General features: G+C 43.4%; 1 protein-coding gene across 2 annotated transcripts; it reads left to right on the top strand.

Annotated features, from left to right (window-relative positions):
• Positions 1-987: 987 nt before the first annotated feature.
• PER3 (period circadian regulator 3) lies at positions 988-27,343 on the top strand. 2 transcript variants are annotated; one of them, XM_074306361.1, is made up of 22 exons: positions 988-1,422; positions 1,743-1,888; positions 2,632-2,747; positions 4,277-4,478; positions 7,198-7,246; positions 7,966-8,108; positions 9,506-9,584; positions 10,428-10,534; positions 11,582-11,738; positions 12,840-12,945; positions 14,385-14,513; positions 15,081-15,204; positions 17,040-17,175; positions 18,079-18,206; positions 20,156-20,308; positions 21,525-21,776; positions 22,063-22,098; positions 22,510-22,730; positions 23,407-23,578; positions 23,777-23,951; positions 24,460-24,610; positions 25,122-27,343. In XM_074306361.1, exons 1-22 carry the CDS (start codon positions 1,274-1,276, stop codon positions 25,254-25,256), a joined length of 3,066 nt encoding a protein of 1,021 aa, XP_074162462.1. In that variant the 5' UTR covers positions 988-1,273; the 3' UTR covers positions 25,257-27,343. The 2 variants fall into 2 exon arrangements, with proteins under 2 accessions (XP_074162462.1, XP_074162461.1); XM_074306360.1 differs by having other exon boundaries at positions 1,135-1,422; positions 22,063-22,730.
• The last annotated feature ends 168 nt before the right edge of the window (positions 27,344-27,511 follow it).

Genomic DNA, 27,511 nt, shown 5'->3' with positions numbered 1-27,511 from the left:
AGGGAAGCCTGCACCGGCAGGACCGGAGCCAGTGAGCGGGCTCCAAGTCACCCTTGGCCAGCGGATTCCCTCTGGGACCTCCACGGCATCCTGGGTGGTCCGTGAGATGGGTGGCATTCAGAGGCCCTTCGGCTCTGGAGCTTTGAGCCTGTAATCCCACGATCTGGGTTCAGACCCACAATATGTTCCGAGGGTAGGGGGCAGGAAGTCTGGAATCTAGATTCGGACCCTGAGTAGCTGTGAGACCTGGACACTTCGCCCGTTTACCTGTTTCACAGCTGCAAAATAAGTGGGAGAGGGGGAGGGCCAAGCCTGCACCCCGCAGGAAAACCCCACGAGGTCCCAGAGCCGAACACGACCGACACGTGTGCGGCCTGCGGGCGAGGCGCTTCCCCTCGCGTGCTCCCGGCAGCTCTCCTGACCACTGCCCGTGCTCCCCGCCTGCCTTCTGGCGCTCCTCCAGCGAAACCGCAGGCACTGGGCCTGTCCACTAGCAGTGATGGCCCCCCGACCCCTCGAAGCAGGGGCTGGTTTTCTGTGCCATCTTTGCCCAGCTTCCGACACAGTGCCATAGGAGGTGCTCGGTAGGCAATGACTATAGAGGCATCGGTGCTGTGATGAGCACTGAACTGGGAGCTAAGCCATCTGGGTTCAAACCTAACTCCTGTTGGAAGAAGGCATTTTGGTCCAAAGGACGGGAGGCTGGATTTGGGGCTGGCACTTGGGTTTGAATCCGAGGCCCGCCCTTTACTACTGAGATGATCTGAGCCCTGAAAGCATTTCTTGGGGCATTAATTCCTTCATCTATAAAGTGATTGGATCGGATGCCTTTTAAGGTCCTCTTAGCTCCAGGATCTCACAGGCCTACAAAGTGGAAAGCTTGCTAATGTCTCAGAGAAACCACTGACATTTTCTTCTTGGTTTCAGGTATTAAACTCATGCTTTACTTCCCAATTTTTCATTTTTCTTTGATTTTTTTTTTTTCAGATTGAAGTCTGTTACACTTTAGTAAAATGATAAGATGCTGAAGTTCTTTATTATGGAAGATAGCAAGTATAGAAAAATTGTTCCTTAGTAAATGGCAACAATTAATTACTCGCGTCACATTTTGCCAATCAGCTGTGACAGAAAATTTTGTGTTAGATGATGGCTGGGACCAAAATGAGAACTGGAGCATCATCACTGCTGACTTCAAAATAGTTCAGAACACATTTACTTAGAGCCATCAGTATTTAGAAGCCAGAGAAAGAAAGTCCATTGCAAAGACCTAGAAATGCAGAGCAGTAAATCTGATGGCAATGACTCCAATGGAAATGAATTTAATGGACCAGAATCCAGTGGGGCAGATTCCCTTGATAAAGAATCCCATGAGAGGTGGAACAAAGGCTTCAGACGGCAAGGCAAAGATGGCACTGACAACAGGTGAGCTGGCTTTTATTTTGACCAGTTTTCATTCATCATCTAAGAGGAAAGAACAAAAGAGACCAAATTTTTATTATTAGGGGAAAAAACTTGGGATTGAGATGGTTTCATGAGATGTGAAGATCCGGGGAAATTAGGCTAATAATGAGTAGATCTGAAGATTCAAAAGAAGGAAATGGAGGCCTGCAACTAGTAGCAATATAGTAAAAGCCAGTAGAAAGGGGGGAGCAAAAGAGAGTTCACTATGTATCCATGATGAAATGCCAGCTCATCGGGAAAGAAAAACATCTTATAATGATTGACTTTGTATTGTCTTTCAGTGAGCAGCAAGATCGAAACAAGACTTCTGAAGAACTTATGATGGTGGTCCGAGAAATGAAAAAGTACTTCCCCTCCGAGAACAATCACAAGCCAAGTATTCTTGATGCCCTCAACTATGCCCTTCGCTGCGTACACAGTGTTCAAGGTAGAGCTGACTCAAGATAAAAGCAAATAGTTAGTCTAGCTCCTTGTAAGTCCCAGTTCCAACAGAGTTGTTGCTATGGGTTCAGAACATACAGAATGAACCAAATGCATTGATTTCATTAATCACATTGGATGAGTAAGATCATGATTAATATGAAATATTTTGTCTGACAAAAAAGATGAATTTTTTTCAATGACACTTTTTAAAAAGAAATGCTGATTTTTAATTTATATTTGATGAAGTATAAAACATTTTTTAAAAAAGAGAATTGTAGTTTATTAGTAATTGTATAAAAATAAACTGTTACCACTTTTTCTTATTTTCTCAAAACATTGTCTTTAGACACACACCTTCTATACCTATAACTTGTTTCTGTATTGTCTATTTCCAGCAGTAAAAATTATAGATTTCTCTTAATGTACACTGCCTGTTTTCTTGTTTTTAGAAATTTGTGGAGGTTACTACCTAAATGGCATATTCTCTCTATAATCAGGAAAATTTTCATGAGGAAATATTCCCATTGAAGAAACCCTTAAAAGTTTGTACATTTGCTTCAAACATAGTGTCACTGGACTTATAGGTTTCTAATATGTAAAACATTATATAAAACATTTAATATGTAAGGAAATGGTCTCATTATAATAATAATGTTAATTTCTTATATAAGAAAACAGCTCAAAGAATCAATTGCAAAAATTGTTAACATCTTTGACATACCACTTATGCTTTTCTGTTGTTTTCAGCCAACAATGAGTTTTTCCAGATTCTCAGACCAAATGGAGCCCATCAAACAGACATGACTAAATACAGCCTTGAGGAGCTGGTCACCATCGCTTCAGAACACACCTCTAAAAACACAGTAAGTGGACTAGAATTTGCCCTGTCCCTCGCTTCAGAACCTTCCCAGGACTTGGTCTACAAGGTTTTTACAGTAGAATAAACTGCATGTTTTAAAAATTGTAATCTATGGTTAACACCTATGTCGAGACATTTCTTTCACTGCCTCAGAGAGCATTCTGCAGGGGTAGTTTTGGTTACAGGGTAGTTCATGTGTCCATAGCTTTTTATGCCCAAGTTCATCTTGAAGTACAGTGGAAAAAAGTCATTTCAACAAGGCAGTCCTTGGTCTTTGTTTCACAGCTGGGTTTATGGTGTTGTTATAGTTGTCTTTATGTCAGCATTGTTCCCCTTCCTCTTCAGGCTTTTTACACACTGGATTACGGAACAGGTGAGTTTTTAGCTAGTGCTTTGTCCTCAAGGACAACTGACAAGACTCTTTATAGAGAATCTCTTCACATTAAACAAAACTTGAGACTCCCCTTACCTTTTATATTGTTTGATATACTGGAAATCAATGAACACTACCATGGTGCTTTGAAATCATAGCCCAGTTTCAGCTTAAAATAAAGATAATGGATTCGGTGCTACTTTCTTACTATAGCAGAGTTCCTTCAACAAGCATTTATTGGGAACACAACATGTGCCTTTTAAATAGAGTGTTAGAGGAATAAAAATAGTGGCTGGGGAAACAAACACAGGCGAGATGAGTAAAGAAAGAAACAATGAAAAATGGGAATCTTATCCAGTCTCTGAGGAGGGAGAGAATAAGAGTGTAGAGGTCCCAGATATTGGGGCTCATCAGAGATAGATGCTCTATCCTCTGAACTGAGGGATGGCTAGAGAGAAGGCAGGTCTGGCACATGGAGGGAGCTGGACGTGGATGTGATGTTCAAAGACGGGTGACTTTAAAACATAGCTGTCTTGTTTGGCAGTGTCACATAGTAGATAGAGGGCCAGCGCTCCTATAGTTCTGGGACAGAACCCGGCCTGCCTCTGACACACAAAGTGTGGCTATGGACAAGGCACTTAACTTGCCCAGAGGAACTCTACAAGAGAGCAGCTTATGGGGAGTTACTGAAGTGTGTCAGCTTCTAAACCCTGAGTCCCTGCAACATTGAAGTCATAAGTCCATACAAAAAATGATGTTTTGACCATGGGGATTAAGATGTCAGACAACCCAGATGTTATAATTTAGAATTTTCTAAAATTAAGTTTGTGCTGCTTAACCTTTGTCTAATTCAATTTCCTCATCTGTAAAATGGGAATAATAGTAGCACCCATCTTCCAGAGTTGTGGAGGATAAATTGAGATAATATTTATAAAGTATTCTGTAAACTTTAAAGCTCTATTTAAATATTAGGTGTCATACCTATTATTTCCATCTTTTGTAATAAAGTTCCTTACAAGAACTACAAAAAATGAAATAAAATAGAATTAAGTTTGTAGCTATTTTCTATAGGTTGTAAAAGTTGTAAGTTGTAAAAGAAAATTTCTCTAGCGATTACTTGCAAAAGTTAAATGTTTGTACTTTTAAAATATCTTTGATAGGATACCTTTGTGGCAGTTTTTTCGTTTCTCTCGGGAAAGTTGGTACATGTTTCAGAGCAGGCCCCTCTCATCCTGAATTGTAAGAAGAATTCCCTGGCATCCTCTCCATTTGTTGAGCTGCTCGCTCCTCAAGACGTGAGAGTTTTCTGCACACATACAGCCCAGGCCCATCTTCCATTCTGGAATGTCAGCACCCAAACAGGTGACAAGAGCCATGCTCTTAATTCCACTGAAAAAGAATTTGTCTGTAATTTAGAACTGAAAATATTTAGCAGAATATGCAACATAGTAAGAACAAGTCTACCCAAACATGAGCACCTGAAATTCTGGAATGAATAAGTAGTTTAGATAATTGATTTTCAAATGTGGCAAATATGTTCTGATTGTTGTTAGATTAATTCTACTTTGCATTCATATATATCTATATGTCTTTATACATTGACCCACACCTCAAATGTCAGCTTACAGTCATGTATATATTGTAAATAAACAAGTTCTGGACCTCATATATCTTAAGTTAGTACAATTGGAATATTTTTCCTCTTTCGTTTACAGTGTTTCTATTCAAACAGGCTTTAAATCCCACATAAATTCTGATTGAACAGAGTATGAAATCTTTTTCTTTCTTTCTTGTCCCTAAACTTCTAAGAGTGATCTGATTTATTTTTAAGTTTCTAGTCATTTTCTTATTTTAAGTTTTATTTGGCCTTTTTTCATAGTTTTATATTAATAATTACTCAATTCATTTGCCTCATCTCAAAAAGGTGTTTTCTTCTGTTGCCTTTTTAATAGGTTTCTCTTCCTAAGCATTTGAGGGGTTCTTCATCTTCTCTTTTTCCCCAAGCACCCATTTTCCCCCTTCTTCAGCAGCACCACGGCTTCAAGGAGTGTTGGATTTATTTGCTTTTCCAATTAAAGACATTTGTGGCCAATCTTTTGTCTAACTCTCCCTCTTACTCTGTTTGAAAGTTGTCCTTTTTTTTTCTCTTCACTACTCCCATCATTCTAAAGTGTGCCTATTGAATCTCATTTCTCTTTCACTCTTTGCTCACATTCTTTTTTTAATCATTCTTTTTAACATCAGTAATTTTCCAGTGTCCTTTCAGAATCGATTATAAAAGCTTCTTGAGATCATTGCCCATCATTCTTTGTTTATCTTTGTGTCTTCAGGGTCCAGCATGAGACATCTCATGGGGTGCTTTGTATGTGCTTGAATTAAGATTCAAGGCTTTGGAATTCTCATGTTTTTCCCTTCTACATCTGTTCTTTGGTGATATGCCCCAGTTTTTATTTACCATTTATTCTCCCTTTTCCACTTGAACTTAAACCTCAAAGCTTTGATGGGCTTAAAGTATATGCCTTGAATTGTCCTACTTGAGTCTCTGCTTTGGCGTCCTTCTGTGTTCTTCTCTTAGGGATAGTCATGTAGCTGACTTCCTTTCCTCTGTGTCATTTCTTGACTTGACCTTATTTTCTGGTTTCTTCTTGCTTTATTGATGGAATGAGGTCTTTATGCTTACCACCAACCTCAGTGTAAAATTGTTTTTCTTTCATTGGACTTCTGTTTCCTCACTTGAGTTTAAAAGAAATAACTGCAAATTCGAGTGTTTGAGGATTTGGGGAACAATTAAATAATTTTTATGATTATAAAAAAGTATAAATAGCTTTGTAGAGGAAAAAAATCAAGAGCCCCTAGTATATTATCAACATGACTTTATTAAAGCTTTAAATTTGAAAGCCATGTCTTGAAAGCCTAGCTCCATTGTTTATGAACCATATGATGTTGGGACCATCTAGACCGCACTCTCCAGATCTGCAAAATGAAACTTTGAGTCTAGGTGATCTCTTGGGTCCTTCCAGTGCTAGAAACCTGTGATTCTTTGAAGTAGCCCTCTGCTTAGGAAAATTTACTCTGCAGTGGAGTTCCTTTATAATTCTGGTATTGGGATTTTTCTATGTTATATGTAGTGATTCTGGGGCCAGTTTGTCATATTTGCAAATCTATATCATGATGGAATTTTGTCCATTTTTAAAGATGTTTTCAAATCTCCTAATTTTGAATATAGATAATAAATGTGTTATTTATGTAGGCAAAGTTGTGAACTCAATAAATGTATAAAATTTTAAATTTAACAGGACTTTAACATTAGATCAAATCAGTGGTACATTCTGTGGCACCTTAAGATATTTGTATAGCCCTTTTCTATAACATAGCCTCAAAAAAATTTGAGGTTATATCAAAGATATGTTTGATTTTTCTTTAATAACTTTATGGATCAATGATCAAGGTGTAGCAAGTTCTTGTATCTCCTAGACACTGTTTTGTAAAATAATTCTTCTCTTTCTTATCCTTCTGTTGCCTCTTTCCAATTTTAAGGAACAACTGCAAATTCTGGTGTTCTGGGATCTAGTCTAAATATGCTCATCAGTGGTATTCATGATTTTGTTTTGATCACATCCCCCTTCTCAATCCCACTCCCTCTCCCTTTCCAAACTAGAGGCCTAACTTTTTTGCTTCTCCTTATTCACAATTCTATTTGCTTGTTTATTTAATTTCTCTTTCTCCAGACCTTTGCCAAATCTTCTCTTTCCTTGAAATATAGTGATTAGAATGGCAGGTACTATTTTAACATCTTAAAATTCTCAGTATTCAGTCTATTTCCAGTGTCTTTTTAATGGGTTTGATTTATCATCATTCATGTAACAAGCTGCTGTTTGAAGCCATTGCTGCCAATTAAGTAGAGCTGTTGGAAGTTCTTCTAAGAAATGACTAAGCTCCAAAGTATAGGAGAAGTGTTTGTGTGTGTGTGTGTGTGTGTGTGTGTGTGTGTGTGTGTGTGTGTGTGTGTGTGTGTGTGTGTTTGTGTGTATATGTATATATATATAGGAAAGGAAAAGGTAAAGCTTTTTTGGCACGGCAGCCTCCCAGTATGAATATTCTCAAGTGAAACCCTTTTTCTGCAGAATCAGGTAAGTGTACCAATCTGTAGCAATAAAGATGTGGACCCTTACCGTGCAGGCTCCCTTTGGGAACTGGGGCAAGAGTAGGATAACCATTTACAAAAGAAGTTTTAGACAAGGAGATCTTGGCCTTGAAGAGCATGCAAGAGTTAGTGAGGAGGAGAAGAAAAAGTGGCCAATTAAAGATCCAGTTTTTGGTATAGTAAAATGTTTGTAATCATAAAATACCAAGTGTGTGCAATCCTGGAAGTCAGCTGATGGCTCCAGTTGGTTCTTAGCAGCAGCAGCAGCTGCTGCCCTAGAAGTGAGAAAAGCAATAGTTTGGATGCTAAGGAGATGGACGGGAAAGTAGGGCAGGTCCCTTAGAAAATAATTAAGTGGAAGGATGGGTAGTATGGAGTAGTGGACAGAGGCCCTGGGTGCCACTCTAGCCTCAGACACTTCACAAAAGCCTTCTTTGCTATCTGCCTCAGTTTCCTCATCTGTCTAGTGAGGGGATTGGACTTGATGACCTCTGCGGTTCTTTATAACTTCAAATCTGTAATTCTGTGATAGCAAAGAGAGAAAGCATTTGGGCATGGTGGCAAGACAAAGCCTACTTTCTACTTTGAAAAGAAATACATTTATACCTTTCCGATTCAGAGAAGTTTGAATGTGTTGCCCGGTCATGTTCTAAGTAGCACCAGCATTGATTTAATCAATTAGTTATTCTGGTGAAATTTCCTCAGGGGAGGTAAAGACCAAGAACACGAGACCCTTTATTATCCATTCCGGATTACCCCCTATATGATCAACGTACACAGCTCTGCTGATGCGGAGTCAGAGCCCTGCTGCCTGGCTCTGGTCGAGAAGATTCATTCTGGGTATGAAGGTGAGTCGGCACCGTGTTCATTGAGCACAGAGAGACAGCAGCCTGGGGGATGGGGGACACATGCATGTTTGTGGTGGACCTCCGTCACAGCTATAGAAAGAGCCTGGGATCAGGGGAAAGAGGCTCAGCATGCCCCAGCCCTTCTGGGCCCTGGGCTCCTGCCCTCACCTGTCTCTATGACCTTTTCTCGAATCTCTTCAGTCATTTCCTCACAGGAGCAGAATTTCACAACAATCTCTGAACTCTACTCCTTTCTCTACTGGGGATTTATATGGGTCATACTGGAAGCCATTTAATTGTTCAGCTTCACAGGGGAGTTCTTGCAAAATGAATTCATTCATCTAGCATTTATTAAAGGCTTGTGGTGTGCCCAGCACTGTACTGGGTTTGGAGGATACTGAAGGAAAAAAAACAAACGTCTGCCTTCAAGTAGGTTACATTTTGTTGTGAGGATTAAGTTAATCGGGATATCAGTCACTATGATCTAACAGTTTGGAGGTGTTCACCAAGTAGCATTTGGGTACAAGAGATGAAATATTCCTCACATTTCCCCTCTATATCCCTCCTCCCCTCATTCCCCATTTTGGCTCAATTAAAACCTAGTACAACCTGTACTTGCATACTTACTGCCCAAGTATGCATTTGGCACACACCCACATTTTTCTTCCTTTCAAAGTGACTTTATGTTAGGGGGCAGCCTACACCTGGGGGCAGTAATTATAGAATATTGAATGCAAATTCCAGCAGAAGATACTAGGATGATCAGATTACCTGCTGAGATTCCCCAGAATATACAGATGGGGATATTTTGTAAATTTTAAAAATATTTAGATGATCTCTGCTTAAAGTGTCATTTATTTTCTAATGACAAAGTTATATGCCTAAACCCATATAAAAAGCCTCTTTCTTTAACATTGCCACCTTAACTCACACAAGTCAGAAAATGCAGATTAAGGGGGGGGAAAAAAGGTTTTTGTAGTATTGTCAAATTTTATTTTCGGTGCATTTCAGAAGGTTGGTTTTTTTGGGTCTTTAGAAATTTTCATTTCTATAATTCTTAGATATCACTGCAAACTCTCTCTAGAGAGAGAGAGACAGACAGACAGAGAGAAAGAGACAGAGAGTGTGTGCATGGAAGACTTAACAGGGTCTGTGTCTAACCTTTCCCCCATTTCAAAATCATGTAGATTAAAGTATTGATGAGATTTTAATGAAAATTGTCAGCATCTAAAATTGTATTTGCCAGTGAAATTTATGTCACTGGTTTTAAATAGAAAAATTCACGTTCCTTATGTGTGATCTCATTGTTGAAATAGAAGACAAATTCACAAAATAATTTACTGTGAAGTTATTTAGTGTTTATTGGCATTTTAAAGATCTTGTATGTGTTTTCCTAGCTCCGCGGATCCCTGTGAATAAAAGGATCTTTACAACAACACATACCCCAGGGTGTGTGTTTCTTGAAGTGGATGAAAGGTGGGTACATTTCTATAAGCTTAAACTAGTGAGAAATGCATTTCTGAAAATGACTTCCCATTCAGTATGTTAAGATTTACATTATTGGAGCATTTGGCTTTGGTTTATCTTCTGTCTGTCTTTTTTTGATCTGATAAAACTGGATCTTACCGTTTTTAAAAATTTTGTTCCAGTGACTGTTAGAACTGCTTTTGTCTTTTCCCATTTGCAAAGTGCTTCCTCTGTATATCATAGTCAGTCTTGACAGTAGCCAGATCTTGACGGGTAGACAGAGCAGAAATCACCTCCTTTGCAGATGAGAAACTCAAACCTGGCAAGGAGGAAAGACTTGGCTCAGGCCAGATGGTTGGATGAGCAGGTTCTGGCTTGTCCTGTCTGGACCACTCTGTTACAACCTCCCCCTTGGGTTAGGATGTGGTCGAATATTATTAAATCTGAAAAGGCCTTCACATGTGAAAAAAAGCTGAGGCCAACCACTGTGCTCTGGATCCAAGGCTTGGTGTTGGTTTTGGGACATAGCCCTGGACAGCCAGACAGCAAGAGTGGCATTTAATAGTGCCGCAGTGCCAGTGTGACCACTGAAACTGCTTGTGTTGTCAGTTCTCATTTTACAGCCATAGGAAACATCTATACAGCTGGCTTTTACAAAGCCTTCCCTAAAAGCTCCTCAGAAAGTCCCCACTCTTAGCCAGTACCCTAGATAGAGCTTTTTGTGCTAATTTTTGCTATTTGAAATTGCTTTTGGGGAAGAAATACTAGAAATTAGATTTGGTTAGAAAGTATTCACAAATCTTATCATTTTTGGATTTTTTTTTTCTCTGTGGTGCTGTATGTCAATCCCAGAGCTGTGCCTTTGCTGGGCTACCTCCCTCAGGATCTGATTGGAACCTCTGTCTTAATGTATCTGCATCCAGAGGACCGTCCTCTGATGTTTGCTGTGCACCAGAAAAGTAAGTAAAAGTTTCCCTATGAGGAAAGGGCTTTTCTCATGTGGATTCTGCATCATTTATTATTGTCATTACCTCAACTCATAATTCTGATTAGTCTTTGGCTCTCAACATGATGAGCAATGCACTGAATTCCAACTGTCCAGCAATTTGAATCCGCTGCTAATTTTTAATATGGTTTATTGATCTCTTGTCTTTTTATCACCTTTATTTCCCAGTGTATCCTTCCTCTCTTCCCTTCTCAGAGAACCATCCTTTATAACAGAAGGGGGTAAAGTTCAGCAAAATATGTTATATGAAATGCCTGGCCTTTCACCTCTGTGATGAACAGGAGGTGACAGGGGCCTTCTCCTGTCTCTCCAAGAGACAGCCACGATCCCCATTTATCTGCACACAGTATTGATTGCATGGTAGTGCTTCTTACTAGTAATTGTGTTTGCCTCTTCACTTGATATCAGTTTTTCTAGGTCTTCCCATGTACCCTTGGGGTCATCTAGTCCACCATTTCTTACTCTCCCATAGTCCATTTTCCCCACATTCATATACCACAATTTATGTGGCTGATCTCTCACTCCATGGTAGGTTAATTGTTCTTGACCTTGGTAACTTTTTTGGTTTGTGGTGATTTCATTTTGCATTGATCTCATGATGTATAGCAAGCAATGGAACCCCTGGAAGTCAAAGCATGGGCCCTGTTAGACATTTTCTTCACATCATTTCATTCCAAAATGTTTTCCTGAAGGGCAAGAACTATTTATAGTTCTACCAACCATGCTTTGGGTTTGCCTGCTTTTATACAACCACCCCAATATTTAAGTGTTAGATTTTATTGAACATCAAGTTAATTCATTCAGTTAAAAATTATATTTTTTGGAACAACAGGGGAAAAGAAAGAATTTTAAATCTATTTTTTCATTATACTTTAAAAAGGAGTTTTCTAGAAAACACAAGAATGAAATCAGTAGCTTCAGAGTAGACATAGAAATAGCTTTTCTTGGCCAGTGTCTTTAAGTTAAACTATTTGTGCTTCTGTTTTGCTGCTTTTTGTAGTCTTGAAGTATGCAGGCCAACCTCCCTTTGAACATTCACCCATTAGATTTTGCACTCAGAATGGAGATTATGTCGTATTGGATTCCAGCTGGTCCAGCTTTGTGAACCCTTGGAGCCGCAAAGTTTCCTTCATCATTGGCAGACACAAAGTCCGAACGTAAGTCAGTGAAGGTGCTGAGTCTTCTGAGCAAAAAGTGTGGACAGCTAAGACTTTCCTCGTGGGGACTCCGATAGACTGTATTCACTAAGGGTTATTTGGTCCATGGCCATTTGAGCTTTCAAACACCTTTTGATAAAGGAATTATTCATCATTTGAAGATGATGAGACTTTGCTTCTCAATTCTCTGGATTAATTTTTTGTGGCTCTGAAGTAGAAATAGGAAGTGATTCCTTTGAGGATGTGTCTCCACATGGTGGAGTCATGGCCAATTGTAGAATAGTTAGTAACTAATAATTTCTAACAGAAATAAAACCGTTATTACTATTTTTAAAGTATTTTAAAGCATTTGCTTTAACATGAACAATCAGAAAAGTTGAAAGTAAGATCTGTATTTCAGCTATATAAGAGGTAACCAGTTCTCACACCATTCTCATGGTGTTGACTGCTAATAGGCCCAGCAGAGAATTGGGACCACAGCCACTGCAGGATCAAATGAATACTTTGTACAATTTAAAGAACTTGGCAGACATGATTTTTGTTCTTACTTAGAAAGACTCAGGGTTCCTTTAGAAGTGCACAGATGTCTGTTGTGGGCAACAAAATGGCACAGTGGATAGAGCACCAGGCCTGAAGTCAGGAGGACCCAAGTTCAAATGCAGCTTCTGTTGCTTGACATTAAGTGTGTGACTCTGAGCAAGTCACTTAACCCCAACTGCCTCACAAAACAAAAAAGAAGAAGAAATCCACAGATGTTATCCAGAAAGACAAGGTCTGATCTGCAGGCTGCAACTGGAATTCAAAAAGACCTCAGATTTTCAGGGACTGAATTTTGGGAGAGACCTCTCATACCTTAGGTTCCTCTCAAGAATCACTAAAATGAGAAAAAACTGCAGCTTTTCTGAGTATTTGTGGACATGTCATCCTGTGGAATCTGCTTCCTGTTTCATTTTTGGAGCCAAAGTACAAAGTTCTCGGAAGAAGCATATAGGTCATCTTCATAACTCTCTTATATAAAATACTTTATATTCATATATATTATTTTAAAATGAGCTTTCTATCCAGCTTGACACACACTGTCTTTCACTTGGCATTTGACAGGAGCCCATTAAATGAAGATGTTTTTGCCACCAGAATCAAGAAAATGAGCAGTATTGACAAAGATATAATGGAATTACAAGATCAAATTTATAAACTTCTCTTACAGGTAAAATCTAAAAAGTATGCCCTCCTCCCAGACCTGTTTGAGACAGGCTCTCCCAATGTACACAGAGCAATACCACTGTGGCTGCTGCAGGTTCAGATGTCTTGCCCTGGGCTGTAGAGCCCACCCCTCCCCAGGAGGACTGGTCCAGGGTCCCTGCTGCCAAGGGCTCCCACTCTGATGTAGGGCAGACTCTGTGGGCACAGCTCTGCTGCATCTCGGGATTCCTCCCAGCCTACCCTCTCCTGCCCTCCTCTGTCAATCCCACAAAAGTTCTGTCTTACTCTTTTTGGTGGTTCTTACCCTTGTTCTTGGTCAATGCAGGTAACCTCTTTATATTTATGAGAATTGATTATGTCCTGTCGTCACTGGGGCGGGGGGGGGGGGGGCAGTAAGCTGTACACCTTCCCTTCTCTGTATTACTTAGAGGCTTTATTTCATTCTCTCATTTCCCCAAACATACCAATGTATTCAACCTCTGGATTTTACTTAAGTACATCTTAATGATTTCGAGAGAAAAAAATCCATTGGGAATAGGAAATTTCACATTCTCCCTAGCCATTGAAAGGTTGAAGGTAAAATTAGACTGTGGAATGAATTATTAAAAGTGGCTATTTCTAGAATCATTTCAATATTTTCTAAAAGTACAAAATTCTCTCTATAGAATATGTTCTGACACAAGTATTTGTACAATATGAGCCTAGTGATTTTAAAACTTTCCCATAGTCCTGGGGCTTCCATGGGTTTGGCAGTGGAAAGACCCCTTATTCAATGAAAGCCTTAGGCCATATTCTCTTTACAGTTCTTCCAGCTCTGAAATTCTGAAAGTGGGGTCATCTGTGTTTTACTTAATTTGTTCACTTCTCAGCTTTCCTTTAAGATAGCTCATAGAGCCTGTGCCATGAAAAGTTTTAGATGACCCCAGTGTGTAGAGACCCTCTGTTAGGCCCCTCTCTCCCCCTTACATGGTTCAGCCCGACCCTTTCAGAGGCCTCAGGCTTCTGTTTTAAGCATCACTCCTCCCTCAAACAAGAGGGCAGACGGGGACGTGGCCCTAGGAACAGCACAGCAGGAAGGGCCTTCTCATAAAGGCCTGGACGGTCTCTTGTCCTTGACATTTGACAAGCCACAAAGATAGTCCCTGCAAGTATTTCACCAGCATAGAAGATGGGCCTGAAACCTCGGATGGGGAGAGAGCATGCTGAGGGAAAATGGGGTCAAACGGGCAGGCTTTCAGAATTGCTCTCTGGTTGCCTGCTCCAGACATCTGGCTAAGAGGGCTGGAAGCTTCCCACTTAGTGTGCTGACCTTGGGAGGGAAGCCCAGGGAGTCCTAGGTTTCCTGAGCGCCGGGCCTGGCCCAGTGAGTGGGATGTCCAGGCCCTTGGACCGTCCTCGCCCTTGGACCATCCTCTTAGGGCTCAGAGACAGCTTTTCTTGCAGCCAGTTCACATTGGTGGGTCCAGCGGCTACGGGAGTCTGGGCAGCAATGGGTCGCAAGAACATTACATCAGCATCACATCATCCAGTGAATCTAGTGGCAATTGTGTGGAGGAAATGCAGAAAGAGCCAGTAAGTGCCTCCTTCTGGTCATTTTCTTTACCCTTGGGCAAACTGTGTGTGTGCTTTGAGCCCAGCTTTTGCTCTGCAGCCTGCTTAATTCAGAATCTAGCCAAGTTTCTGTAAGTGCCTGCTACGTACCAGTGCTGAGCCCCTTAGAGCTCTTATCCTGTTGGAGCTTTACTTCCATCCTGGGACCAAAGCACTCTCATGATCCCATTTCACAAATGAGGAGATTGAGGGCCCAGGGCCTCAGCCTTGGCAGGTCTAGGCTTGAGCCAGGCCTTCCTGGCTCCTCATGCTCCTGTGTACTCCCTGCTGGGCAGGCAGTCTTGTAATACCTAAGATGGCACCAATTTGACCAGTTCTTGGAGCTCCTTCCTCAGAGCTGGAGATTTGGAGCTGGCTTGGGCTGTAAACCAGGGCAGACAGTGGAAGGCGTGAGCTCCAAGCCAGCTTCAGACGGCCCCCTGCGCCTCACTTTACTCATCCAGAGAACTAACTTCTCTGGCATGGTACCTCTTTGTCCTTTGTCATTTCTTGATGCATTTTGCTTTTGTTTTCCTTTCCCCTCCTAAGATGACGTTGCAGCAGGTCTGCGCCACTGTCAACCGAATTAAAAACGTGGGTCAGCAGCTGTACATTGAATCAAGGACCAAAGTATCAAACCAACAGCAGTTTGCAGGATCAGAGCGACGGGGAGGTGAGTCAGCATTGTCTGGTAGGTGATTTTCATATGGTCTTCTGAATCTTTTACAGTGTTTGGCTTAAAGCTTTTGGATATTTCCTAATAATATTTCTTTGTAATCTGAGTTAGTCACGGTTATTGGCTGTGATACATTTTTCTCAGGAGACAGACTGATGCCAAGATTAGGCCAATGCCAAGGAATTCTAGAACACTTAAGATATCTTTCTGATAGTTTACCCACTACAAGCTGTGAAACCCAGATTTTTAGACTGTGCTTCCAATAATAAAGTAAGAATACAATTTTAACATCTTTCCAGTGACCTCCCTGCCGTTTTGGTAGGAATGCATTATGCTGATGGTAGCTGAGGTGGACCTTACCTCAGTGGTGTCATTCCTGGAGGTGCCCCTCACTGGCACTATAGAAAAAAACCTTAAAATATAAGCTCCAGCTGCCTTCTGTTTACTGTGTCTAGTTTGGATGGTTTGTCTTCTCTTAATCCTCTCTTTGACATAAGGGTTAATATTGGTGGAGGCCAGGTTGTTTTTGTCCTTCTGAGCATTAATTTGGGGAACCTACTTGTTCAATACTTAAACTTTCCTGTTAGAAATTGCAAGAGCACAGAGCCAAATTTCTTTTCTACTATTAAAATAATAGCAAGAATTATCATAAAATAGTGCCCCAAAACTGGCAAGCACTTTATGTTCATTAACTCTTTTAAGTTGATTCTGATGGCCCAGATGGCACCAAAGTGTGGAGAGTGCCGAGCCAGGGCTTGGGAAGACTCATTTTCCTGGATTCAAATCTGTGTGGCCCAGTCACTTCCCCCTGTTTGCCTTTGTTTCCTCATGTGGTAAGATGAGCTAGAGAAGGAAATGGCAAACTCCTCCTGCATTTTTGCCAAGAAAACCCAAGATGGGACTATGGAGAATATGACTGAAACGCCTCGACGTGGCGTGGTCCAGAGGCTTCGCCCCTCTGATGAGGGCTGACAGGCATGTCGCTTCTTCCCTTGGAAGGACTCTCCTGGGATATTTATGTGGGCCAGCAGCTCGACTCCCAGTGGAGCTTTTATCTTTGGTCTGTAGAGCCGCAGAGACATCAGAGTGAACAGAAAGCCTTTTGTGTCCCATCTCTGCCTCTAAAGGCAGCGCGTCCCTCCTCAGCTGTCTGACCCCATCCCTTCATGACTGTTCTCAGGCGCCACCAGCAGTAAAGCTCTTCTTGGATTCAGTTACCCGGGAGCTTTCCTCCTCCTCACTCGGGTGCATCCCTGTCTCCGCCTCCCCTCTCACGGAGGAGGACCACTAAGCACTTCCTCCTAGACCTGCCTCTGCAGTCCACATTTGGCCCCCTGCCTCCTGGATCTCTCATGAAAAAAACTTTCTCCACCGGGGACAGTCAGCTTCTCTTGACTCTCCTGGCTTCTTCTAACATTATTAAGGCCACATGCTGGTGGAGGTGCAAGACAAGAGTGGTTAGGCCCCTTCTTTGTCCTTAGAGAGCTTATGGCCTCAGGGCACATGCTGTGTAATCTGATCAATGTTGCCACATCTTTCCTCTTCTGCTCTCTCTTGAGAGCTTCATCCTCATTCCATGGTCCTTTAGAAACTAAAGAATATTTCCTCACTCGCTGATCTCGCTGATCATTAGCCGGCTCAACAGGGCTCCTCCCGCCCATCTGAGCCACTGACCATTGGATCAGGATGTGACTGCTCCCAGCATTTGGTTCAGCAAGGCTGTTGGAGAGAGTGAAAGCTTGGATTGTTTGATTATTCTGGAAACTGTGGCCTCTGTCCATATCAAAATACGCTAATATATCCTTTAGAAATGTCTTATTGTTCTTTTCTAGGCAACAAGAAGTCTTCTCATCCTTCATCTCAGGAGCTGAGAAATAGTAGTTTGGGCACTGATTCTTGTGATGATTTGAGAAAGGATCAGCATATTCCATCCTATCAACAGATCAATTGTGTGGACAGTATTATCAGGTGGGAAGAAAAGTAAAAATTAAGTGGTCATTGTAGGGTCCATACATTCTAAACATGTTTTGCCTTAAATTTCATTATCAAGCAATTATAAATCAATTTGTCCACTTTTAAGACTCCTTGATAAATACCAGAGGAATGTAAAGTAGCCTAACATAAGATTCCACTTGATTTATAATCTCGTTCAAGGAGATAATATAAGCATAAAAGTTAATTCAAAATTAAAGTAATTGGTCATGGTAATGATAAAAGGGATATAGTGAAGAAGCATTTGTTGTTGCATCTGGTTGTATGTAGGACTATAATGATTATTGCCTCATTTTCTGAAGGGCTAGAACCCATATTAGGCCAGTGGCAGTCAGAGAAATGGTGAAAAACATAGTCCTTTTTCTAGCTTGTTAAAAAAAAATGAGTCCCTGGGGAGAGATGGGGGGGGTATATGGGAGTGCCCTCAAGGCAGGAGGAGAATGGCAGGTGTGGTTGGGAGAGAGGCCATTTATCCCAAAGTTCCTTTTTGGACAAGTTACACAGGAGTGAGTTTGATTATTGGATCCCTTCAATGGCCCTATACCATTTTTTAGGTTGTCTTTACTGCTTTTCATCTTTTAAAAATCTTTTAAAATAATTTCTTTCATAAGATGAAAAAATGCTTAAAGGTGACCCTGTTAGTGTCTCAAAAAATGTTTCTTTCTTTTGGGAAAAGTATTAAGTATACTACTATGGAAAAACAGTATTAAATTTAGAGCGATGATTGATGACCTGCACAGATAGCATGTTTGTGTCATGTCCATAGAGATCTGTCCTTTAGATTTTAAAATATTATGACTATGTGAAGATATACATATATATGCATATGTGTGTACCTGCACACAATAAGAGGGGGTCTGTGGCCTGCCTCTGATGCAGGTATCTCAAGAGCTACAACATCCCTGCCTTGAAGAGGAAGTGTATTTCCTGCACCAATACGACTTCCTCCTCCTCTGAAGAAGACCAGCACGTCAGTCAGAGACCAGCTGGTGCCCAGGCACTAGACGGTAAATGGAAACCATTTTCATCTAGAATGGAAGTATCTGTAACAGTACATGTAGCTCACTTCAGTGGATTCACTCTCTTAAATTTCCTTGCATATAAGACAATCCCATTCTCACATAGCTTCTCCTAGGCCAAGAAAGGATTTTTTTTTTTTTTTTTTTTTTAGGGTTTTTTCCCCCTAACATAAGATGTTGATGTCCATAGCACATCCTTATATGAGTAACTCAACATAGTGAATAAAGTACTGGGCTTGGAGTTGAGAAGAACTGGGTCCAAAGCCTAACTGTGCCTTGGCCAGAGTTGTAACCCTGAGCCTCCAGCAGTTGCTTAGGATTTATCTGCTAAAGTAGAGAGGAGGGAAGCTTTCCCACACTGGAGAACTCAGATTCTTTGTGTTCCTTGGAATATTAAAGCCACTTTTTTTTTCTTTCACTCACTTCTGAACTCCCTTACACTCTGGCTTATCTGTGCTGATAATTCTCAGATCTGCATTTCCTGCCCCTAGCTCTCTGCTGGCCTCCTGTGTCAATGCCTTTCAGACAACCCATCCTGAATTTACAGTAGACATCTTAAATCCACCTGTCCCAAACTGAGCTTGCTGTGTTTTCCCTGAAACCTCAGCCCTCGCCTGCTCCTCTCACCATCCTCTCGGCCCCTCACGAGCCATCCTGGGCTTCTCACTGCCTCTAACTCTCCCTTAGCCAGGCTGTGACCACAGCCTATCACCTTGGTGGTGCCTCTCGGATTCACCCTTCTTGCCTTCTGACACTGCCATGGTGCCTCATGCTAGATGGGGCAGGAGCTGCCCAAGACACCACCTGCTTCAAGTCCCCACCCCAGCCCAAAAGCACAGAGATAAACATGTCAGCCTAACAGTCTCCCTTTGCTTCTTATGATCTCCAGAATCATAAAAAATAAAAAAGCCCTTCAAAACCTATTGTCGTTTCCACCCCCTCTCCGCCACATACTCCTCTTTCCAGTTTCTTTCATCTTAGTTCCCTGTATGTACTCTGATCCTGGGACACCAGCCTCCTGGCTCTCCCACCAAGAAGACCTTCCATCTCCAGGCATCCCAGTGCTTTCTCTGGCTGTCCGCAGGCTTGGAGTGCTCTCGCTTCCATCCCTGCCTCCTGGTTTCCTTAAGTCCCCATTGGAACCCCATCTTCCCCACGACCCCTCTTAATTCTCCTGCCTTCTGTTTATCCTGCACATAATTGCAGGAAACTGCCCAGGTTTATTTCCTTGTTCTCTCTCCCAGTGTGTTGTGAGGCTGTCCTTTGCCTCTTCTGCCTCAGAGCAGACATTTAGACTGGTGGTGGTGGTTGTTGTTTGGTTGCCTTTCCCACCTCTTCCAACTGAAAGCCCAGCCCAGCGACCTTTTCTCGTCTATCTTTGGCTGGCCTTTCCCTGGAGCTCCTCCCCGTTTTTGTGATCCCTCCTCCCAGCCCACCATGTAGATCTCACTTGATCTTCACAGATGGTTTCACTCCCCCCCCCCCCCCCAATTCATTCTTATTTTGTAACCCCAGCAGCTCCCAAGTTGCCTCAAAAGCCCTCACTGACAGTCCCATGTCACCAGCTTCCCCCAGCTCATGACCAGGGGGAGGTCTCAGTGTCAGAAAGACTCATGTTGGTGCCCAACTTGCCTGTGGTCATCTGTCCACCCTTAGACTGGTTCTTTGGCCTCTGCTTCCTCCTTCTCTCCTTTCTGCTCATCTCCATCAGGGCTCACTTTCCCTCTATGAGGCCTTTTTGCATTTACTCCCGAGAGAAGTCTGTCCCCCCCCCCCCCAGCCCCGGTGCCCCATGTGTTTGTTTATGAGTGTACATGCCTTGCTGTGGAAGGACACACCCCAATCCACCCAAGGCAGGGCCCAGGACCAGGTTGATCTGATTGCTGCAAAAGGAGGTCTTGCTGTTCTTTTCACAAGTGTTCCTTTGGTCTCACTAGCTTTTCCCCAGATTCCGGTCCTGGCCACACCTGTAGGGGCCGAGGATGACCGCCCAGCGCTGGCGCTTTCTCCCAAAGCTATGAGCGTGCTCTCCGCCACAAGCCAGTGCAGCTACCGCAGCACCCTGGTACACGTCCCCCACCCAGAATCAGGTATGGGCCCTCCCTTGGGTGGGAGTCTGCAATTGTTTCCCCTGGGAGCTGCCCCCAGTCACCAAAACTGGCACTGCTGCCACACCTCCCTTTGTTTCTGTATTTTTTACAGTCCTCTTGATTATAAAGACCTCTTTCTTTCCTTGACTTTGGAAGGTTTCTGAGGAAACCCGGTCATTCATTTTAGTTTGAAAACTTTTTGTTTGTTTGTTTTCTTTATTAATAGAAATGGTTTGAGTTGCTTATGGCACTGACCTTCAAAGAAAGGGTCAGTTGAGCCTCTTTGCCATATAGTATGTATGATAAGTGCTTTGTTTAGACAGTAGGATGTTAGTTGGTCATGTATATAACAGGCCAAACTCACTCCTCTTTTGCCAGTAAAAGTACTTAAATGTCAGAAACTGATTCAATTTCTAAGCCTTTCAGCATTCCTTCTGGGGTTTTTTACTTGTCACTTTTGTTGGAGGATGGTCTGAGAAATGGGGGGGAAAGTGGTTCAATTGGGGCGCTTATTGAGACGAAAGGCCAAAATGAAGTTTCTCATTATTCATAAATTTAGTTTTCTTTTGTCTGGCTCTGATGGCGTAGCATGTGTCTGCTGCATCCTGGGTAACGTCTAACAAGGGGGAAGGGGGTGAGGGTGTGAAGAAATGGTTAGACTGACCATGGTTGTTGCCCAGTGGACAGGATGGCCTGTGCTAGCTAATGGGGAAAAAAAGCAGACTCATTTGATCTCACCAAGATGCTGGTGAGAAAAGCTTTAAGCCTGGCAGCGCTGTCCAGAGGGGAGTGGTTGCTGGGTGACGCCACTTAGAGCACAGTTTGGAGGCCTGTCCAGGGGAGCCTAGGCTCACCACCAGCATCAGGCCCTCTGCGGGCACAGCGAGGCATCCATTTGCACTTCTCTTCTGACTCAGTTTCCAGCTAAATGACTGTTGAGATGACTGTGGCTTCCAACTCCTTAGGTCATCTCAAAGAGGTTAGGTAGATTGATGGTTCAATTTTGAATTCTCATTCCCAAAGCTTTTGAACTGAAACAATATTTTCCCTTCTATTTAAATGAATGAGCATATTGAGCATGTAGGGCATACCAGTAATCCCCACACACACCCAAAGTATTGTGTTTCCACATTTCTAAGACCATTTATATTGTGTACAAATGTATATTTTATAAAATGAGTATTCATGGATTCAAGGGTTTTCCTTCCCTTGGCAGAGGTGACTGCTGGAGATGATGCTGCTGCGGGTCCCGACCAGGCAGAGGCCCGAAATCTGAGCCTCCAGCCTTGCTCTGTGGCCTCAGAGGGCTTCCGGCAGCTGGGGCTCACCAAGGCCGTGCTCTCTGCTCATACGCAAAAGGAGGAGAAGAACTATGTGGACAGATTTCGGGAAAAGATCCTGTCTTCTCCATATTGCTCCTACCTTCAGCCAGACAGCAGAAGCAGGCCACACTATCCCCTTGTCCCAGGTACTGAGCCCCTGGTTTTGTCTGGGTCACATGCCCGCTCCCACAGCAGCTCCTGAGTGCTTGGGGGGAGGCTGGAGAGCTTCCCCGGGATTGGTGGTGCTTCTCAAGAGGCTCTAACCCCTTGTTAGAGGGTATTGGATCTTTGTAATGATGGAGGGAGTCATGAGCCACTGGGGGCTTCTCGGCCTCTCGACCTTTCTCCATCCTTAGTCATCGTGCCTGTGGGAGGCTCTTCGTCCCGAGGCTTGCTCAGCCTTCCCCTGCCATATTTCTTGTCATCATTTAGGAGACACTGCTTCCAAGCAGGTGCCGTCAGCCAGTGGTAAGAAAGGCAGGCACAAGCGCCTGAAACTCCCTTCGTCCTCGCACAGCAGCGGCTCTTGGGACAACTTGCCGCCTCCAGGCAGACCGCCCTGGCCTCCAGCAGATGTGGCCCCTCCTTTGGCCCCTTCCCTGATGGCCGGCTTCCCTGTCTTGCCATCAGTGTCCCCTGTGGGAGTACAGTGCCCGGCAATGATCCCCGGGCTGGCACCTCAGCCTGAGCCAAACCCTTCCTACAGAGTGCCGCCACTTCTGGCCTTCCCTTCTCCTTATATGGGTGCTTTTATGACCATTGTCTTACACAGCCCCCCTGCCTGCCCCCAGCTGTGCCCACCATTCTCTTCCCCTTGTCCATTCCTGGGTGTGCCTAATTGTGCGGAAGCAGCCCCGACACTGCCACCCTCCCCGGCAGTGCTGCCACAGGAGCGCCCTCCAGAGCCTCCATCTCCAGCCTCCAGCCAGAGATCAGCCGAAGAAGAGTGGGCACTCCAGAGCGAGCAGGAGCACCCCTTGTTTAGTCATTCCCGGAGCAGCTCCCCACTCCAGCTGAATCTGCTGCAGGAAGAAATGCCGGGCTCCACCGAGCCCCCACTAGCAGCCCTGGGACAGGAGGCGGACCCAGGAGCACAACACGTGAGTAACAGCTCCCAGCGGGGACCTCAGACACCCCCAACTGCCCCCCAACATTCCGGGGGGGGGAGGGTGCAGGCCTACACAGAATCTGTTATCCCCCATGGAAGCGACAGCATAGAGGGTGCCTCTCCATGGCTATGGCTCGGGCCTTGCCTGCAGGGTCTTGGAGCATTACGAGTTCCATGGGGGTCTTCTCCCCATGTGGATAATGTGCCTCAGGCTTACCTAAAGAAAGCTCAGAATCAAAGGAACACTCACCTTTTCTTGGCTCAGCTGACAAAAGTTGTCCATACATTAAAAGCAAAACTACCATGGGAGGTCCCTGGGCTCAGGTTCTGTCTCAGTCACTTAGGCCTGGGTGACTCGGGAAGCCCAAGTTTGTTCATCCATAAGGGGGAAGAGTCTCCCTTGCCCTGCCTCCCCAGCCCACATGTGAGGACCAGACGAGAGTCCAGCGGGCACCCGGCAAACACGCAGGATTCTCATTCAGACAAAGCACTAGGACCGAGACCTTGGCCTGGGAAAAAGAAGCCTCTGCAGCATTTCCAGAAATAGGAAGAAAAGTTCTTGTTGCTGTCATTCAAGCCCTATTTTCTAGATGAAATCATTGGCTATCAGACCAAAGGGTGCAAGAACATGAGGCCAGAAGCACAACACTGTGTCTTCTTCCTCGCAGTGTCAGGTGGGCGAGAGTGAGCGCGGCTGTGACTCTGCCACCCAGGGGCTGTTCACCCTGCTGCTCCCCGAAGAGTCTGCGGCAGGGGCCAGCTCTGCGGCGTTAGGAAACGGGTCCGTGAGTTCTGAGGCCATGGGCTCACTCTCCCACAGCACATCTGGTTGTGGCACAGGTAAGTCAGGGGAGGGCGAGAGGCTCATCTGCCACTGAAATGGCTGGGCCGGGACTCCCACAGAGAAGGCCCTGTGCCACTTGGCCAAATCAGGCCTTGAGAAGCAATTCCAATTTTCTTTCTTTCTTTCTTTCTTTTTATTTCCTTATTTTTTTTTTTTTTTTTTTTTTTTTTTTTTTTTTTTTTGGTTTTTGGTAGGAAGCAGTGATAGCAGCAAATATTTTGCAAGTAGCGACTATTCCTCTGAAACCTCCCAAAATGAGCAGAAATCAGAGGAAAAAGAAGCACCCCACAAATCAGGTAGAGATGCCGTCTGGGGGATGATAGAGGAGACCCCCGAGTGCATCTTGATGACATATCAGGTGCCTGAGAGGTAAGGCGATAAAGAACTCTGGTCTTAGAGACTTCTAGCTATTTAAGATTTAGATGGATGGAAATAATTTTATAACTTTGTTGGTGCTTGTGGGTTTTAAAGTATTTTAAAACATACCTCTTGGGGCAGCTAGATTTTGCAATGAACAGAGCACTGGCCTGGAGTCAAGAGGACCCGAGTTCCAATGTGATCTCGAAGACACTTGACACCAGCTCTGTGACCTTGGGCAAAGCACTTAATCCTGAATGCCTCCCTGAAAGACAAATAAATAGACATAAACAGTCAAACATAACTCTTGGGAAATGCATCCTTTGAAAGAAAAGGGAGGAATGATGTCTTGGGTCTGGGGAAAATGTCTCTGGCTTGGAAATCAGTCTTTCCATTGTCCCAGAGTTAGACGGATTATCAAAGTCTAGTCTGAGTCCCTAAATCAGGGCCAGGAACTATTGGGGTAAAATAGTCTCCCTGCCAGAAGGCTGCAGATTAAAGGGGATGGGCTTTCTTGAAGGATCAGAGAAGATGTACTCAAAGAGGACCTGGAGAAGCTGGAAAGCATGCGGCAGCAGCAGCCTCGCTTTACAGACGGACAGAAGGAAGAATTGGCCGAAGTGCACCCCTGGATTCAAAGCCAGGGAGTCCCTCGGGAAATAGACACCCACGTAAGTAGTCCCGAGTCCTACAGGGGAGGAGGGGGCCCCCTGCCGAGATGGAAAGAAGGTAGAGACTGACCTGGCCTCCCAGACCCCTCGGCCAACCAGGTGGTTCCCCCTTCTGTTGGGGCAGCAAATCCAAGTGTGCCACCTGATTACTCTGGGGGGCTTTTTAAATGAACAGGCCTTGGGGGTCTATCTAAAATCAGGTGAGGAGACAGTGAAGCTGAGTTCTTCCCTGGGGGGTTGACAGTAAAAGCCCCTTAAAACTCCTGTTTTTTGGTGGGAGGCCTATTATTGGGTACAGATCTGTTGAAAACAGGTCAGTTTGACGTTTCCTGTTGGGGTCCCTGAATGTTTCTGACAGTGGAAATGAGTCAGAGAAGAGTGTGGCAGCTGCGTGTGCTCCCTGCCTGAATGTAAAATTGATTGGTGGTGGTAGACAGCAGGGGAGCGGGTTGGGGGAGAAGACCGGAGCAGGCACACAGCATCTAATGCTCTGCTCTTTCTCTTCCTGGAGGGCTGCGTCACCTGTGACAGCAAACCTCCACCAACTGTGGGGGGACAGCTGTGTGAAAAAGGCCTGGAAGGAGGCAGCTGGGGAGCTGAGCAGGGAGACGCCCCCGCCCAGCCTGTGCGAGACAGAAAGCTCTGATGTTTGGGACCCTTGCCCTTCTGAAGCCTTGCATATCTTCTCAAATTTTTGCCTTTTCAATGGCTTTACAGTCATTGGTGAATGCCTAGAGCTGTCCAAAAGTTTTCTTCGATTTTTAATAGACTTTTATTTTTCCAAATAGAATGACTTTCTAAATGGAATCTTTTCCTCTCAGATTCTTCATTTGAAACGTGTTCCTAGTATCTTGAAACCATTGGTTGCATTTGGCTCCCATTTCAGCCATCACAATTCCAAAGAGCTTATGATTCCAGCCCCTGGATGGTGGAGCATGAGCTCGGTCTTGCCCAAGCAGGATAGAGGCAGGAGAAGGGCCCCATGAGCCCAGAGCCTTGGCTGCATTTGAGCTGCCCCTTCTGGCGGAGTCGGGGGCTGGCAGGGCCATTCCATGAGTTCTGTGGTTCCAGGTTCCACGCTGGACAGACCCTGCCTCCATCCCATAGAGGTGCTTCCACTGACATTTGTGCTTAAGTGAGACGTTTGCACTCCAATTTTGCCTTGTTCAGCAAGAGTAACAAAGTCTAGTCAGCATTCGTACGCCTTAGTAGACATCCACAGACAGGCTTTTCTGTCCTTGCGGGAATTTACCTGTCAGCCTTCTTTAGATTCCATCCTCCTGGTTTTTAGCATTCCCAGCCTTTAGATGCAGTTCCTCTCCCCAGGCACTCCCCACCCCCCGTCGGGACTCTGAGCCCCCTGGGCAGGCCTCGGTGAGAGGGTGTGCAGGTCAGAGGAAAATACAGGACTCCAGATGATCCCCTAAGTCAGGAGTTTTTAGGTCGCTCTTTGCTCCTGTCTTAAATTTGGCTTTTTCCTATGCTCGCCTACTCCCTGGTGCTCTGGAGAGTGATTGCTTCTCTGATTTGAAATGCTTGTGACTTCCATCAACACAGAGAGTGGGACACCTACAAGAGACCCTTCTCATCGATTTACGCCAACTCCCGTCCGTTAGTAGGGGGACTAAATCCTACTTGGAAGCTTTGGATGTTTAGTGAACATTTGATAGGTAAAATTCACTCTTCTTTTCCCATGAGGAAATTAAACATGTGCCATTTAACTGTTATTAGCAGAGATTTTTTATATTCCACAGTGCCCTAGAACTGAATGGATGGTTTCTGAAACATACATTCCATCTGTAAAAGACCATTAGTTTTTTTACCCATTAAAAAAATGAGTTGGGAAAGTGTCTATCATCCTACGATTTTTTTGTGGCAATGAACAAATATTTGAGCATTGTCAAATACTCATTCCATAGAATTTGGTTTGTTTCAAAAAAAAGAAAGAAAGAAAGAAAGAAAGCCAAGTATCTTACACTAAGAATAATAGGAATCTCTCCCTTTTTATAATTTCCTGGGATCATTTTTGTCCAAGGTTGCAAGTTTATTTGCCTTAGGGACACAGTTTACTGAGAGCTCTGGATGTATGTGTGTGTGTATGTATGTGTGTGGCTGTGTGAGATTCTGAAAAAAGTATAGCATCAGATGTAGAAACATTTATGTATACATATATATATATATATATTTACAATCATTTATAAATGATCACATTTTGATAACTTCAGTGTTAGGCTAGATAGTATTTTTAGATTTTTTTATCTCTGTGAAATTACTACTGCTGAAAGTGAACGATGTATTGGTTCAGTAGTAAAGTGGTTACCACCTGCCCCCCAAGGGGGCTCCAACCAGTTGAAAACTTGTGGTTGAGGTTTTTATGAAATTGTTACATTCTCACCTGCAGAAATTCATGTTTGAAAAATATATATATTGTCTCTTTCCATGTTTACATAGATGTTGCTGCTCCAGCACCTGTTTATCTTGGATTGTGTTGTGAGAATTTCTATGAAAAAAAACAATGCTATGTATTTGAGAGAATTCTGTGATGAAGACAAGGCTTGGTTATAAATTGCAAGGCAAATCAGAATCTGAATTTTGTACCAAATTTGTAATTAGCCATGTGTGAATTTACTCGTTTTTACTGTTTATGAATATCCTGACTAGATGTCTTGGGTTTGTTTTTTGTTTTGTTTTTTAAGTAAAAATAAATAAAACCAGCAGTGAACCTGTTTTTAAGACTTCAGAAAATTTCTTTCACCTACTGTATGTTTTTAAACAATAATAGTTGTATAACATGGTTATTTGTACATTGAAATTATATAAGTATTTAGTCTTTTCTTAAAATAGAGTTTAGGCCCTATGTATTCTACAAAGAGTAGTTTGTGTTTTTTTTTAATCTACATA

Source organism: Sminthopsis crassicaudata, chromosome 3 (assembly GCF_048593235.1).
Source record: "Sminthopsis crassicaudata isolate SCR6 chromosome 3, ASM4859323v1, whole genome shotgun sequence".
In the NCBI taxonomy this organism is placed as follows: domain Eukaryota; kingdom Metazoa; phylum Chordata; class Mammalia; order Dasyuromorphia; family Dasyuridae; genus Sminthopsis; species Sminthopsis crassicaudata.
This window is presented reverse-complemented; position numbering and strand designations above follow the sequence as displayed.